Source organism: Abramis brama (genome assembly GCF_963993115.1).
Source record: "Abramis brama genome assembly, chromosome: 1".
Classification (NCBI taxonomy): domain Eukaryota; kingdom Metazoa; phylum Chordata; class Actinopteri; order Cypriniformes; family Leuciscidae; genus Abramis; species Abramis brama.
In genome coordinates, this window is record NC_139963.1 from 51,236,368 (window position 1) to 51,252,139 (window position 15,772).

The window sequence follows — 15,772 nt, forward strand, 5'->3', positions numbered from 1 at the left end:
GAAACTGCGTATGATAAAGAAGATGAATGGAATTGACTTAAAAATACCTGTAATAGAGGAAAATGAAAAGGTAGCGATTACAAATAAAGACAAGGCTACAATGGCTCAAACATTTGCTAAAGCTCATAGCATTGAAAATTAGATGATACATTCTTAACAAGACGACAATATACTCAGAATATATATGGGAATACTTGTGAGAAAAAGCAAGATTTTAATAGTATTTTGGATGACGAGTTTAATTATTTTAAATTAAAAACAGCTATTAATAACTCAAAGAATACAACACCAGGTGAAGATATGATAAGTTATAAAATCTTAAAGAAATGATCACCAAAAGCATTAGAAGCATTATTGGACTTGTATAATTACAGTATAATGAGGGTGTCCTTCCTAATGGAAAACTGCAATAGTGCTCCCTCTAGCTAAGCCTGGGAAAGATGTAACAACACCAGACCCATAGCTCTTACCTCTATGTAAAGAAATGGAAAAAATGATTGTGAAGCGACTGAATTTCATCTTGGAAAAGGGAATCTGCGTTTCAAAGTGGTTTTAGGAAAAGCAGGTCTACAGCAGATGCTTTGGTTTTGTTTGAAAATTTAAAGCTAAAAAAAGCTTTTATAATGAAAGAATACATGATTGCAGTTTTCTTTGACATAAAACAAGATTATGACACCTTGTGGAGGGAAAGTTTACTAATTAAAATGAATAAAATTGGAATAGGCGGAACATTTTACAACTGTGTTTTAGACTTTTTATTTGAGCGCACTTTCAGGTTAAAGTTGCAGAAGAACTATCGTCTCTGTGTAACATTCTGAAAGGAAATCCACAGAGTAGTGCAATTAGCACAATATTGTTTAATTTAATGATTCATGATGTATTTGATAAAGTAAAAAAAAAAAAAAAAAAAAACAGGAATATGATTAGCTCTTTATGCAGATGACGGAGCAGTGTGGAAAAGAGGTCGTAATATTAAAAATGTAGTGAAAGGCATTCAGGAGTTGATTAAAGAAGTGGAGGAATGGTCACTGGATCGGGGTCTGACATTTTCATTCTCAAAAACACAATATATGTTATTCACAAAGAACAAGAGGACTGAACATGTAAATCTGAAGTTGTGTGATAAAACATTGGAAATAATACCTGTTTTTAAATACCTTTGTTGATGAAAAATTATCATGGAAAATTCATAATCAAAGTGTAATAAGATCTTAAATTGCATGCGTGCAGGTGCTAGTTACTATTGTGGAGCTAGTTGTAGTGTTGCATGTATCAAGCACTGATTCGGTCTTGCTTTGATTATGGGTGCATTGTATATACAGGTCAGCAACCAAATTAGATATTATTAAATCCAGATCACTAAGAATATGTTGTGGAGCAGTTAAAATTGGGGTAGTTAAAACATCCCCTGTAGATGCAACTGGGGTAGAAATGGAAATGGGAGAGATGCCCTTAGATCTAGAAGGGAAAAACTGGCAATGACATAATGGGTGAATCTTCAACAATCATTGAAAAATCATCTTACTCGGAAAATATTAGAGGAGTGCTGGGAATATTCATATGATGGAGGAAATAGTTGTGGATGGAAGAGTGGGATATGGGCAAAGGATTGTGGCATGGACAATACGATCTTCTGTCCTGATGTACCGATTACTGATACTCCACCATGCAAAGTCCTTGAACCGCTTGTTGACTTGAGCTTACTAGACAAGCCCAAAGAAGAATATATAGGAAAAGAGACGAATGCTATATTAAATAACACATTTTATTCAATTTTACAAATATTTACAGATGGTTCTAAGGAACCTGTCAGTCAAACGGTTGGAATAGGTGTTTAGATTCCGAAATTTAAAACACAGATTAGTTTGAAGATGAGTTATCTGTGTACACGGCAGAGTTAACACTATAATAATAATAATAATAATAATAATAATAGGACTACAGTGGGTTACACAAGTCAGACCAAACAGAGAAATAAAGCTAGCGCAAGTTCTGCCAGGGAGACTCAATCATTTACGTCACTAATTGCCTTATCAACTACCCTATCATTTCCTTGCTGTAGTATAAAAGGGCAGCCCTTACTCATATCTGAGTCCGCAGATGCTGTTGTTCCAGCCACCACCTTCCTCCCCACCACCACTAAGACGGATCTTCTCCTCCATCCTCCCCCATCACGACCACCCAGGTGTCCACTTTCACCATCCCTAATATCACTAGATGGGCTCTTCTCTCCAACCTGAAGTCTTCAAGACGCCCTCCCTTCCATCCACCCCACCACCACCAGAGGGCCCCCTTCATCGCCTCGGGGGGTGAGCGGCGCCCCTGCCTTCATCTTCAGTCAGCAGTCGCTGATTCAATACCCCTGGAATTCGAGTCATGAACGGGGCCTCCGCCAAAGAATTTGATTGCTTGCTGAGCTCATTAATAAATGTCTATGCTACAGCATTAATTCTCCCGAGTCTTTCTGGCAGAAGTAATATGCTCAGATTCCATGCAAAATCAGACAGAGAAGATTTATTAATGAAAGTATATTTATCATTACACAGATTGAAAGAGGCTGGAATATGGTGTATTTTTGTTGTGTACCCGCACATGTTGGGGTCTCTGGTAATGAGGTTGCTGATAAACAACACTAAGCACTAGACAAGAGAGAGGAAGATGTTAAAGTACCTGTGGGGGAAAGGAAGCAAAATCAATTTTAAAGAAAAAGGTAATGAATAAGAAAATTAGATGGGACAGTAGTAACAGGGAGATGGTGTTATTATTACACAGACAGTAGGGAGGATAAATTGTCTGGGAGAAAATAGAAAAGAAGACGTATTGCTGTCTAGATTAAGATTAGGACACACACGATTGAAATCAACACTGGCACTTATGAGTTTACATGCAGTGTGTGTGGTGTATTTGAAAATGTATACCATGTGCTTTTTTTATATGTAGTAATATATATCGTGATACACTATTTAATCACTTTATGAAAGGTGAGGACATAATGAAGAAGGAAAAGGCTTAATGGACATACAGTTATAGCACTAATTAAATGTAAGTATGACACGGGTCTAGGGTCTAGAATATAATATGAAATACTTTTAATCATTAATTAATGATTAAGGATCATGACATTTTGAGTCATCTTTTTGCACTTACTCAGTTAAGTTCCATTTATTAAATATTAAGTGTTCAAAAGGCTTCTCTACGGTCGCCCAGTAGTGCACAACACAACGAAATTTAAAAAGCAAACATAAGTTCAAAACACAACGGAAATGCACTGCAACACTACGGAAATGCTCCCGAACACTAGAGGGCTCACGGGGCGCGAAGTTAGTTTTCCTTGCCATTGTTCTCTAGAGTCGGCAGTCTAAAAAATATATCAACACCACGATTAGTTCACTGTAAAACCCAACAAGTTAACTCAACTCAAACCGATTGAGGAAACTGATTGCGGCAAACCATTTAAGTTTAAAAATAAATACATATGAGTATTGTGAACTTATATATAGTTTCCTCAATCGGTTTGAGTTGAGTTAACTTGTTGGGTTTTACAGTGTTTAAACAGTATGTAGATAACCATGTGTATTGTGCATACAGGGAGCTATTAGCACAATTTCGGATGTTGTAAGTTGGATTTGGAACATGTCTGTTTTTGAATGTTAAAAGTAATTTTAATTTATACAAATTATCCGTTTTAACAACTTGAAGGAATTGGCGGACGTTCCCTTAGGGATCATGCGCTGTGGTAGCGCGTCAAAGCATTCTAGATTAGAGTAAATATGTAAGGGTTAATGCCCGACGAGGTGTCCATTATCAGGTATTAATGGACGACGGCCTCCACCGAAGTCCATTAATACCTGACAATGGACACCTCGAAGGGCATTAACCCGCTTATACCATGGTCACTTACGAAAGAAAGAAATATTTAATAAATTAATAATACTTTAAAGGGTTAGTTCACCCAAAAATGAAAATTCTGTCAGTAATTACTCACCCTCATGTTGTTCCAACCATGTAAGTCTTTCGTTCATCTTCGGAACACAAATTAAGATATTTTTGATGAAATCTGACAGAATTTTGACTCCTCCATAGGCTTCCAGTGTGACCGAAACTCACCGGCCCAGAATAGTTATTAAAACATCGTTAAAATAGTCCAAGTAACTACAGTGGCACTACATTAAGTTTATCATGCGACGACAATACTTTTTGTGCGGAAAAACAACAAAAATAACGACTTTATCCAACTATTAGTGTTCCTCAATGTGGGCCTCTGACGAGAGTTCACGGGAGCGCCAGGACGCATGCGCGAGAACTGAGCTTACGGCGTTCTTCTTCTACTACTACAGTGCGCGTCTTCCTCGGCTTATGAAGAGACCGTTTTGCGCACCCGGCAATGTCGGGACGTCATCCTGTACAGTAGATGGCGGTAATACTCCCAAGGAGTGAGCAGTCAGTAACAAGTAGTAGTAGAAGAAGAACGCCGTAAGCTCAGTTCTCGCGCATGCGTCCTGGCGCTCCCGTGAACTCTCGTCAGAGGCCCACATTGAGGAACACTAATAGTTGGATAAAGTCGTTATTTTTGTTGTTTTTCCGCACAAAAAGTATTGTCGTCGCATGATAAACTTAATGTAGTGCCACTGTAGTTACTTGGACTATTTTAACGATGTTTTAATAACTATTCTGGGCCGGTGAGTTTCGGTCACACTGGAAGCCTATGGAGGAGTCAAAATTCTGTCAGATTTCATCAAAAATATCTTAATTTGTGTTCCGAAGATGAACGAAAGACTTACATGGTTGGAACAACATGAGGGTGAGTAATTACTGACAGAATTTTCATTTTTGGGTGAACTAACCCTTTAATGTGTTTTAGAGTAAAAATCGTGAGGGTTTTTATTTATTAAGTCGAGCGCACTATTTAATATCTCCCGTATACAGGCGTTGCCAAGCAACGTGGCCACAGCGACCCGACCGCAGCAGTTGATCAGTGAGTTTGAGCCAGCGCAATCATTTAGAACTGTCATCAGGCAAATTGACGAGACGCCTTTCCTAGGTGTACATTATCACTTTTTAATGGACACCCTGCAGCCAATCAGAATCGAGTATTCACCCAGACCATGGTATAAGCAGCTATAATGCACATAGGTGATTTTGAATTACTTCTCAGATAACTGACCAATCGCATCTTGCAACGTCAACAAAGATCAAGTGCCAAGAAAGTAAAAGCATGTGCGCTGAGCAGAATGCAGTGAACACGAGCTGTTGCTAGAGAAATAATCGAAAATAATTTTGTTGGTATCATCTTGAGATTACTGATGTCATATAGTGTGCGTGAATACAAAGTGTATTTTGTCAGTTCTTACTCTTCAATATGCAGATTGTTTCATGCTGCGATTCAGATACATCCTGCGCCATATAAACGAGTATTCCCTGCATTATCTTATTAATTCTGCAGTCTTGTTATTATTTCTTTAATGTTCATTATAATTAATGCAAGTAATACCCTCAATTTACAAGTGTGCCAACTAAGTTAGAAAAGTGAAATCATAATCAACCACCCCTTTAAATGTTAGTTTCCATTAATGCGCTATGGCGCCATCTTGTGGGTATACATATAATGACTATTCTATTTATTTGCCTAGTACCTGTTAATATCATACTTGTTGTTAAAGGTAGGGTAGGTAGGAATTTTATAAAAAAAACTTTTTTCCAAATTTGTTTAAACTTTCTATATATATCAATACATAATTAAAATGTAAGTACTCTGAAAAAAATAGTATAAAAATCGAGTGACTCTAGACCGTTTAATCTGCATTAAACACAGCTCATTATTTCCATTCGGGACGAAACAAAGGATTGGCTTAGGCGACTGTCACTCTCTCGCAACCATGGCAACCACCCTTTTGCCACACAGGATCTGCCCACTTGCGCGAACCCGTTTGATTTGAGGAATTCAAGAGGCACGGAACCTAGGAATAGCAAAACAATGGCAGCGAAAGAGCAATCAAAATTCACATTACCGGCATATGCAGTTAGCGAAGGCAAACAAGGCAAAAAAAGGAAGACAGTACTAGAAAAGGTAATGAAAAAAAAGTCTTTGGATAAACAAAGAAATAAAACGCGTGTCAATATCCTCGGACCCTAGTTGCACGGCCTCTTGCACGACCTCCTCTGCTTCGCCCTCGACCCCGGACCTGTCCTCGAGCTGACTATGCAGTACTTGTCTCTGGAGTGTAGTCCTCATCAGAGTCAACAATACTTTCATCATGGAAACTCTTACATGCAGAACACCATATGTTATGACTCTTACACGAAATTCATCTTCATCACAGTGTAACTGATGGTAATGGAAAAACGTGTATCAATACAACCTGTTTTTAGCTTTGCCTTATAGATATAACTAGCTCGTTAGCGAATCAAAAAAATATATATTTTAAACTTTACCAATATCAATATGCTAGCTTGATAGTGAGTACTAAAATACATCTTATTTGTTTATATTCATAATGATAAAGTTAGATTTTTTTATTACATGTGATTCTGACATGATGTCACTACATGCACTGTGCTCCTTCCTCTCCGCTCGTCTCAGGTAAATAATGCGTCTTCCAGCTCAGCGGTCAGAGTCGCGTGTTCATGTGTTTTGGGGGCGTGGCTTTGGAAGGAGCCCAGAAGGGAGGGGCTGGAGCAAGGGGCAACATTCTCATCTGAAAAATGAAGCCTACCCGGAAGTGCGAAAAACTGCAATACATTGAAAATCCGCTAGAGGGAGGTCCCAAAAGGGAGCAAATCTCCATAGCCCACATGTTAAAATGTCCGTTTTCACAGCATAAATTCATGTTTTTACAGGTTGGTCCCATGGACTTTTATTGTATTTTTCGATAGCTTCCGAGTGCCTGACAACTGTGAGGGGGGTGATTTTTTTTCTAACTCGTTAGTTTAGATCGTATTTAGATATAAAATGTATGACAATAAGGGCGTGGTTAACTTTGATTGACAGCTTGATTGACAGCTGACAAGGCAGCGCCACGGAGAATGACAACATAAAAAGCGCCATTTTTTAATACAGTTGACATATAATACTACTGTTTCTGTATCATGAAATGTAGTTTTAAGAGTTTTTCAGGCGAGAATGTAGTTGTTTAAAGCTCAAATCTGTGGTTTATTTAAAGATTTCTGAAAATTGTATCCAGTTGATCCAGCGATGACCGGGCGCTCGGCGCTCATGTACCCCGCCTGGAGCAACCTTTCCTCGGCTAGTCGTTCTGAGGTTTGCCACCAATGCCGCTGACTCTGGCGTCTCTGTAGTGGTTAAACATGAGATATAATTCGTCTTGTGTATATCTAATGGGCGATTTTTGGTCTCGTGAATCTATAATTTTTTCCCTGGGCAATCATTTTGGCTGAGGGGAAGTTTCATAACTTTATAAGCTATTTAACTTTACCGATGTATGGTTAGACTAGAGCGCTGACTTTGTATGTTTGACTGAATTGTTTGCTTTATTTGTATAGCTTCTTATACCTTTTACTTATACTTTTATAATGGCTAATATTGATAAAACTGAAATTTAACAAAAAGAGACTGGGTTGAGTTTTGTCATTTTAATACAACGAAGATGATCTGTAATGTTGTTTACTGCAAAATCTGTTGTTTAGTACAAATGCACATATTGCCTGGACCATAAAATGTTTAATATTTTTATATTATATTTAAAATGAAAAGAGGCAGGTTTGTGTTTTATATTTAGTTTTTTCATAAATAGGCAAACGTTATGTGCAGTTGAATATAATCAATATGCGTTGCCTGAACCACATTTGTGTGGCTATAATGTTTAAGATTTCTTTAAATGAAAACGAAAAGAGTTAGTATGGTGTTTTATAACATATTTCGTTGCCTAAAATATACACAGAGATAACCGGAGTAGCAGAGCGAGCTGAGTGACGCGCGCTGCGTCAGAAGGTGGGCGGGGTTAGGATTTCCCAAGATTTTCCAAGATGGCGCCGCCCATACCCCCCATAAACGGCTTCAAACCCGTTCTTCAGAAAGTCTATGGGTGACGTCACAGACGCTTTGTCCATATTTTTTACAGTCTATGGGGTGGAGTGAATGGAAATAATGAGCTGTCTTTAAAACAGTCGTGAGAGGTCTACAGACACTCGATTTTTATACTTTCTTTTTCAGAGTACTTACATTTTAATTATATATTGATGTATAAATAAAGTTTAAACAAATTTGGAAAATAAGTTTTTTAGACAATTCCTACCTACCCTACCTTTAAAGTAAATGTATAATAATGTGATTTTATATCTGTATTTGTTCCAGAACCACACCAGTACAGTGTGAATTATCATCAGTAAACTCATTTAAAGGGATTATGGAGTCATTTAATGTCATGGAGGAGTTTCAATCAACTCGAATTAGCACAAAGTTAAATCTCAATTATTAAGCAACTTGATGATGACTATGACATCATTAACTAGATGTACCGCATGGCGGTACAAAATATGACCGCCGCTCAGGCCTGCACTGGCTTTCCACAAAAATAAATGACGTGGAGTAATTTGGCTGTATTGCGTGTTTATGTATATACCTAAAAAAAGTAGTAGTATGTGCATGTCTGTCTGTGTGTGTGTGTCTGTGTGTGTGTGTATGTGTGTGTGTTTGTGTATGTGTGTGTCTCTGTCTGTGTGTGTCTGTGCGTGTATGTATGCGTGCGTACATGTGTGTGCGCGTGTGTGTGTGTGTCTGTGCATGTGGATTTGTATGTGTGTGTATGGGTGTGTGTCTGTGCGTGTGGATGTCAGTGTGTGTGCATGCTTGCGTTTGTTTGTATTCCTGCATGTGTGTGTGTGACAGTATCATCCTAAACCAGCAACCCTTCGCTCAACACCACCATCTACAGGCCGATGAGTGTACAGTCACTAAATGTGCACATAAATGAATTTATTTTATACCCCCCCATGGATGAAATTCTACGAAACTTCGCATACCCCCAGAGGATGTCAAGTTAATCATACACATGAAATATGGTGCAGTTCTGAACATCTCAACTGAAGATAGGGGCGATTATAGCAGAATAATATTGCATTTTCATTTTTTATGGGAGGGGCGCAAATCACAAATGAGTGATTATGGGCTAGGTTGATGTGGGCCCTTAAGAGCAACATACCATAAAAATTTCTTCATCCTCGGTGCCACGGTTCAGGTAGTTATTTAGGAAAAACTGCATTTTTTGGGTTTGGGGGGGCCCAGTGCGGGGGGGGGGGAGTGGCCCCCGGGGACCAAACGAAATTTTTCCGTAAAAGTCTAGTGGGGCTACATGCCCACCAAATTTCATGTTCCCCGGTGTTTCGGTGTCCCTGGTATCGTTGACGAAAAAATTCAGTAGATGACGAAAAAAAAAAAAAAAAAACTTTGACAATCGATTACGGGCTAGGTTGATGTGGGCCCTTAAGACCAACATACCATAAAAAATTCTTCATCCTCGGTGCCACGGTTCAGGTAGTTATTTAGGAAAAACTGCATTTTTTTGGGTTTGGGGGGGCCCAGCGCGGGGGGGGAGTGGCCCACAGGGGACCAAACGAAATTTTTCCGTACAAGTCTAGTGGGGCTACATGCCCACCAAATTTCATGTTCCCCGGTGTTTCGGTGTCCCTGGTATCGTTGACGAAAAATTCACGGGGGCCCCAGCGCGGGGGGGAAGTGGCCCCCGGGGACCAAACGAAATTTTTCCGTAAAAGTCTAGTAGACCAACATACCATAAAAAATTCTTCATCCTCGGTGCCACGGTTCAGGTAGTTATTTAGGAAAAACTGCATTTTTTTGGGTTTGGGGGGGCCCAGCGCGGGGGGGGGGGTGGCCCCCGGGGACCAAATGAAATTTTTCCGTACAAGTCTAGTGGGGCTACATGCCCACCAAATTTCATGTTCCCCGGTGTTTCGGTGTCCCTGGTATCGTTGACGGAAAATTCAGTAAGGTGACGAAAAAAAAAAAAAAAAAAAACTTTGACAATCCCTATATGACCGCTTTCGCTAGCTACGCTAGCGGCGGTCATAATAAATACCCAACAGATTATCTACAGCATTTCTCTAAGGTTTTATATATATATATATTTTCTCTAAGGTTTTATATATATATATATATATATATATATATATATATATATATATATATATATATATATATATATATATATATACAGGGCCTGAAATTAACACCCGACCACACGCCAAATGCGGGTGAATTCTGCAATTGGCGGGTAACACTGTCAATCTACCTGCCACATTGGCAGGTAGCCAATGAGAATCGACCCTTCGCGGGGAGTTTGATTGACGGCGATCTGGCCAATCATAATCCGCCGAATCCGCCTTTTTTTGTCCGACAAAGCAGTCAGGAGAGTTCAACGTTGGATGATTTGAACTTGAAAAAACGGAGTGTACTGAGTAGGCCTACTGACATCTTTCCGCAGTTAAAACTACATTCCTTCTTATGTTCATTCATGTTTATTTGATGCTATAAATTAACTAGAAGGAAGAGATGATCGGTTCACGAGCAGCTTTAACTGAGGCACCACAGCGATCTGTCAAGACACATTACAGAGCCAAAAAACGGTATTGTCTAAATTTCTTTAAAAATGACCAAATTTAACGTTGAGACTTTGTTTAATATCAAAAGTAACCTGGACTGTCTTGTCTGTCAGCGTGTTGTCAGTGTCTCTGCTGCGCGATGTGTTTTTCATTGCATGAGATCATGGTTTGTCGTGAGCGCGGTGTAGCTTGTCGGACATAGCAACAGTAACTAAAGGGTAACTAACTTTTGTTTTTTATTGTTTTTTGCAACTGTTGTTCTTTGACATTTAAACGAAGTCAGCCATTTCGTTGGATTTTAGCTAAAAATGTGGCGGCACATTACTGGAGTACAGAAAGCATCTGTGAAAGCAGCGCAGTTTGAGTGTTTCGGAACGTATATGTGATCGGAGAGAACGATGAGGCCCTTCTCTACGTTTGAATAATATGTGAGTTAAGTATTAAACTGTTGGTGAGATGAGATGAGATAATGCAACGCTGACATAGGCTACATTACAATGACAGTTGCACAGATGTTGGGAGTTGGGAACCGGTGAGAAAATGCCTACCCGGTAACTTTACCAGTAATAACAATATTAATTTAGTTCTGCTTAACGGTTCCTGAACGCTGTAACTAACAGCTGCCCAGCCATCAACACAGCCGCGTGTGATTTGTTTACATACGAGCTGCACTAGGTCTATATCTGTATTCTAAGAGGCATTATTACTTGTAAGGATCTCGTTAATAAACTTGACAGCACTTAAATGTGTATTCTTACAAGTTAAAGAACAAATGTTTGTGCAATTCCTTTTTTTTTCACCTTTTATGAGGCTGGTAAAAAGTCAATGTGGCGGGTGGATTTTTAAATCCACCTGCCACAGTGGCTGGTGGTCAAAAAAGTTAACTTCAGGCCCTGTATATATATATATATATATATATATATATATATATATATATATATATATATATAATTACAGATAATGATATTTACGTCTGATCTTATTTCTATCATGGTTTTTCCTGAAGCTTCAAATGTGCAAAAAACAAACAAACACAGATTCAGGAACAAGACAAAAATGTAGATAAATGTTAAAGAGTCGAGGGTCAAGAGCTCAAATAAAGCTGACACTGATCATGATTCTGGTGACTTCAAATGAAACATCAACATCTAAACCTGTTAATTCTCAACAAGAGCTTATATAGTCTTTCAGAAATAAAGTCAGTCTGGTTAGTAATAACAAGTGAAAAGTGCAGTGAATGCAGCATTTGATATTGAAAGTGATTGGCTTTAGCTGCGGCTTTAACACCCGTTTTTTAATACATTTAGATTTTATTTAGTTATTTTAATTTATTGTTTTATTTATTTTAGAGCTTTTTATGTGATACCATAAAACATACCTATTTTTTTCATAAACACAAACTGCCCTCCACACAGTTCTGTTTTATCCAGTTACATTTTAACATAAATTGTGTTAAAAATCTACACAACATGTGTCAAAATACCATCAACACACTCTGTTGTTGTATTATATTTACAGAATATCACGTTACAAATAGTGCATTACAATGTACAAAACATCTGGATAAACAAGACCATGCTGAAATACTACAGAATTAATTTACATATTACCATTTCTTACTATTAATAAACAATTCAAGTCACTTTCAAGTTATTTCAATCATCTAATGACTGTAGTGTCCTCCTCCATTCTGCTCTATCATTGTGTCAATCTTCTTCAGTAGATCATTCTCCTGATCTCTGTTATTCTCATCTCTATTGTTAAAGACGTGAAATCTGCCTCCACACTGATCAACTACATCTCTTAATCTACAGTTATACTGAATGAGTTTCTCTACAGACTCTCTATCTAGCAGATCTCCATGAGTGAAGAGAACGATGGAGTATTTTAACACTTCTTCACCAAACATCATCTCAATCAACTGAGGAATCTGCTGATCCTCCTCAGTGAATCTCATATTCAGAGGAAACACAAAGAAAAAAGCGTGCGGTCCAGGACTGGATATATAAACACTTCTCGCTATCTCCATCATTAACTCTTCAGGTTTCATCCGTGTGTCAAAGAATCCAGGAGTATAAACTACAGACACAGATCTGCCTGACACAGTGGCGTGAGCAACTGAACATTCACTGGTTACTGAACTAATACTCATCTTAGATCTGAACTCTCTCTGTCCCAGTATTGTGTTTCCAGCTGCACTCTTCCCAACACCACCACTGCCCAGAAGAACAATCCGTCTGGATGAGAGAGCGGAGACTGGAATGTCCATGATGTTGATGGGGATTCTTTGTGTTTTTGACACTTTATAAAAAAAGAAAACAGATCACACAATCACTTATTTTACTACAATGTGTACTTTACCGCACTAATACAATACAGTTACAGTAACATATAGTAAATACCAATTCAGTGTCCAGATTAATCAGACAGATGTTTAAGCTTCTATTTTTAATATCAACGTTTCTTTTTTTTCTCCTTTTTTTCTAAAGGTATCTTTCACTGCTAATGTGGACAGAATGAATGAAATATTTAATATTTTCGAAGAATAAAGCCTAACTCCTTAATGGATCATTAACGTTCACAATAAAAAAGAGCTTTTTAGACTTTCAGTTCCTCTGTAAAACCTTCAGAAGTGTCACTTGATCATGAGGTCCTATTGTTGAACACATCTCTAATCATATTTCTGAACGAGTTTCTTCAGTGATTCAGTTTCATTAATGAATTTATTAATCGTCTTGTTTTCTTCTTCAGCTGTGTTCAGTGATGGGAAGATCAGATCGTTTTATTGACTTGATGCTTGAATTTTGTTCAGCAAAATTTATTCAAGCAAGTTAAAATGTTATATTTTCTATAGTTAAATTCTCTGATCATGTCCACATATACAATCTTTGATCATATTCTGATATAGGAAATCATTATAATGCTGCCAAAAAAAACGTTAAAAAAAATCACATATTCAGCACATATTCAGCAAAATATTTGATTTCAGTCATTTCCATAGTGAGAAATAATGAATATATGCAAATGTCCTGTTTTTCTTATATTACATGTTTGTTTTTAATAGACATTTTATCTTTTAAACTACATGAAACAATCGACATACTTTGCAAAGAGTGTGAAGCTATCAGAGAAAAGATGTATCAGGCTACAACATAACATGTCAAAACTAAACCTGACCAAAACCCTAACCTTTTTAAAACAAAATTGACTGAAGAATCATGATTTGTTCACGCACATTTGTTAGTGAATGAGAGCCAGTGTTACAGATCATCATAAATTAATTTTTGAATGTTGATTTTTGTCTGTCTCTTTAAGTTTAAGCGACAGATTTTTCTTTAGTTTTTTACCAGTGTGTGTCAAGCTTACAGACGCAGAAAAGTGCATCACACTATAATGATGATTGTACAGTCAGAATCAGAGCAGAAATATTTAAACACTGAAATCAAACACAGTGAATATAAATATTTCACAGAATGTTTTACATTGAGTAATGAAGTTCAACTTACTCTCTGTGTGATCAGTAACTGGACTTTGTTTCTGGTGATGTTCAGATTTCTGTTCTTCTTGTTCTTCTTTTTTCTTCTCTTCTCTTTTCTGTCTCTCATCTTGTTTTTGTTTTTCCACTGCAGTCGTTCCAGTTTCATCTGCTCAAGCATTTCACTCTCCCTTTCTTCTCTCTCTTTTATTAGTGTTTTATATCGATCTTCTCTCTCTCTGAATTTGTTTTCTTCTGCTTCATGTTTAGATTGAAGATCTTCTTTCTCTCTTTCCATTTTCTCTCTCTCTTCTTTCAGTCTCTGATTAAATTCGTCACAATCTCTCTGTTCTTTCTCTCTTCTTTTCTCATCCTCTTTTTCTCTTCTCGTCTTTTTCTCTAGTTTCGGTTTCTTCCATTCCTCTCGTTCTCTCTTCATCTCCTTACACATCTTCTCCTCACTCTCTTCTTTCTCTTTAAGTTCTCTTTTATATTGCTTTTCTCTCTCATTAAACTCTACTTCTCTTCTCTTTCTCTCTTCATCATTCCTCTTTCTCTTCTTCTCCTTTCTTCATCAGTTCTTCTTTCTCTTTCATTAGTGTTTTATATTGTTCTTCTCTCTCATTAAACTCTACTTCTCTTCTCTTTCTCTCTTCATCATTCCTCTTTCTCTTCTTCTCGTTTCTTCATCAGTTCTTCTTTCTCTTTCATTAGTGTTTTATATTGTTCTACTCTTGCATTAAACTCCTCTTCTCTTTTCTTTCTTTCTTTCTGTTTCATGATTCTGTCTTTCATTCTCTGTTCTGGTAATCAGTCTGTCTATTTCTGTGTCAAATCTGATCTGTAGATTTTCTTTTTCTTTCTTTACATTCTCTTTTTCTTGTCTCGTTTCCTCTATTTCATGTTTAAATGTCTCTCGTTCTCGTCTCATCTCGTCTCGTATCTCTCTCTGATGTTTCTCTAGTTCTATTATTTCTCTTTTGAGTTTCTCTTCTCTTCTCTTTCTCTCTTCATCATGATTCTGTTGTTCTTTCTCCATCATCATTCTCATTCTCTCTTTCTCTTCTTCATGTTTCTTCATCAGTTCTTCTTTCTCTCTCATTAGTGTTTTATATCGCTCTTCTCTCTCATTAAACTCCTCTTCTCTTTCTCTCTGTTTCATGATTCTGTCGTTCATTCTCTACTCTGTTATTCAGTCTATTTCTGTTTCATACTTGACGTGATTTTTTTCTTTTTCTGTTGTTATTTTCTCTTTTTCTTGTCTCATTTCCTCAATTTCATGTTTAAATGTCTCTCGTTCTCGTCTCATCTCATCTCGTATTTCTCTCTGATGTTTCTCTTGTTCTCTTATTTCTCTTTTGAGTTCCTCTTCTCTTCTCTTTCTCTCTTTGTCATCATTCTGTTGTTGTTCCTCCATCATCATCTTAATTCTCTCTTTCTCTTCTTTTAGTTTGTTCATAAGTTCTTCTCTTTCTCTGTTCATTTGCTCCATCATCCTCATCATCATCTTGTTTTCTTCTGCTTCATGTTTAGACTGAATTTTCTCTCTTCTTTTTTCATCCTCTTCTTCTCTTCTTGCCTTTTCCTCTAGTTTCTGTTTCTCCCATTTCTCTCGTTCTCGTCTCATCTTGTCTATCATGTCTCTCTCTTTCTCTTGTATTTGGTTTTTAAATTGTTCTTCTCTTTTTATATATTCTTCTATTTTCTTTCTCTCATTCTCTA

At 37.4% G+C, this 15,772-nt stretch overlaps 1 protein-coding gene across 1 annotated transcript; it reads right to left on the minus strand.

Annotated features, from left to right (window-relative positions):
* Positions 1-12,235: 12,235 nt before the first annotated feature.
* On the minus strand, positions 12,236-14,501 carry LOC311081550 (GTPase IMAP family member 9-like; the record flags this gene model as incomplete). The annotated part of the gene is made up of 2 exons (XM_084112102.1): positions 12,236-12,876; positions 14,390-14,501. 2 exons carry the CDS (start codon positions 14,499-14,501, stop codon positions 12,239-12,241), a joined length of 750 nt encoding a protein of 249 aa, XP_083968228.1. The 3' UTR covers positions 12,236-12,238.
* Between the last annotated feature and the right edge of the window lie 1,271 nt (positions 14,502-15,772).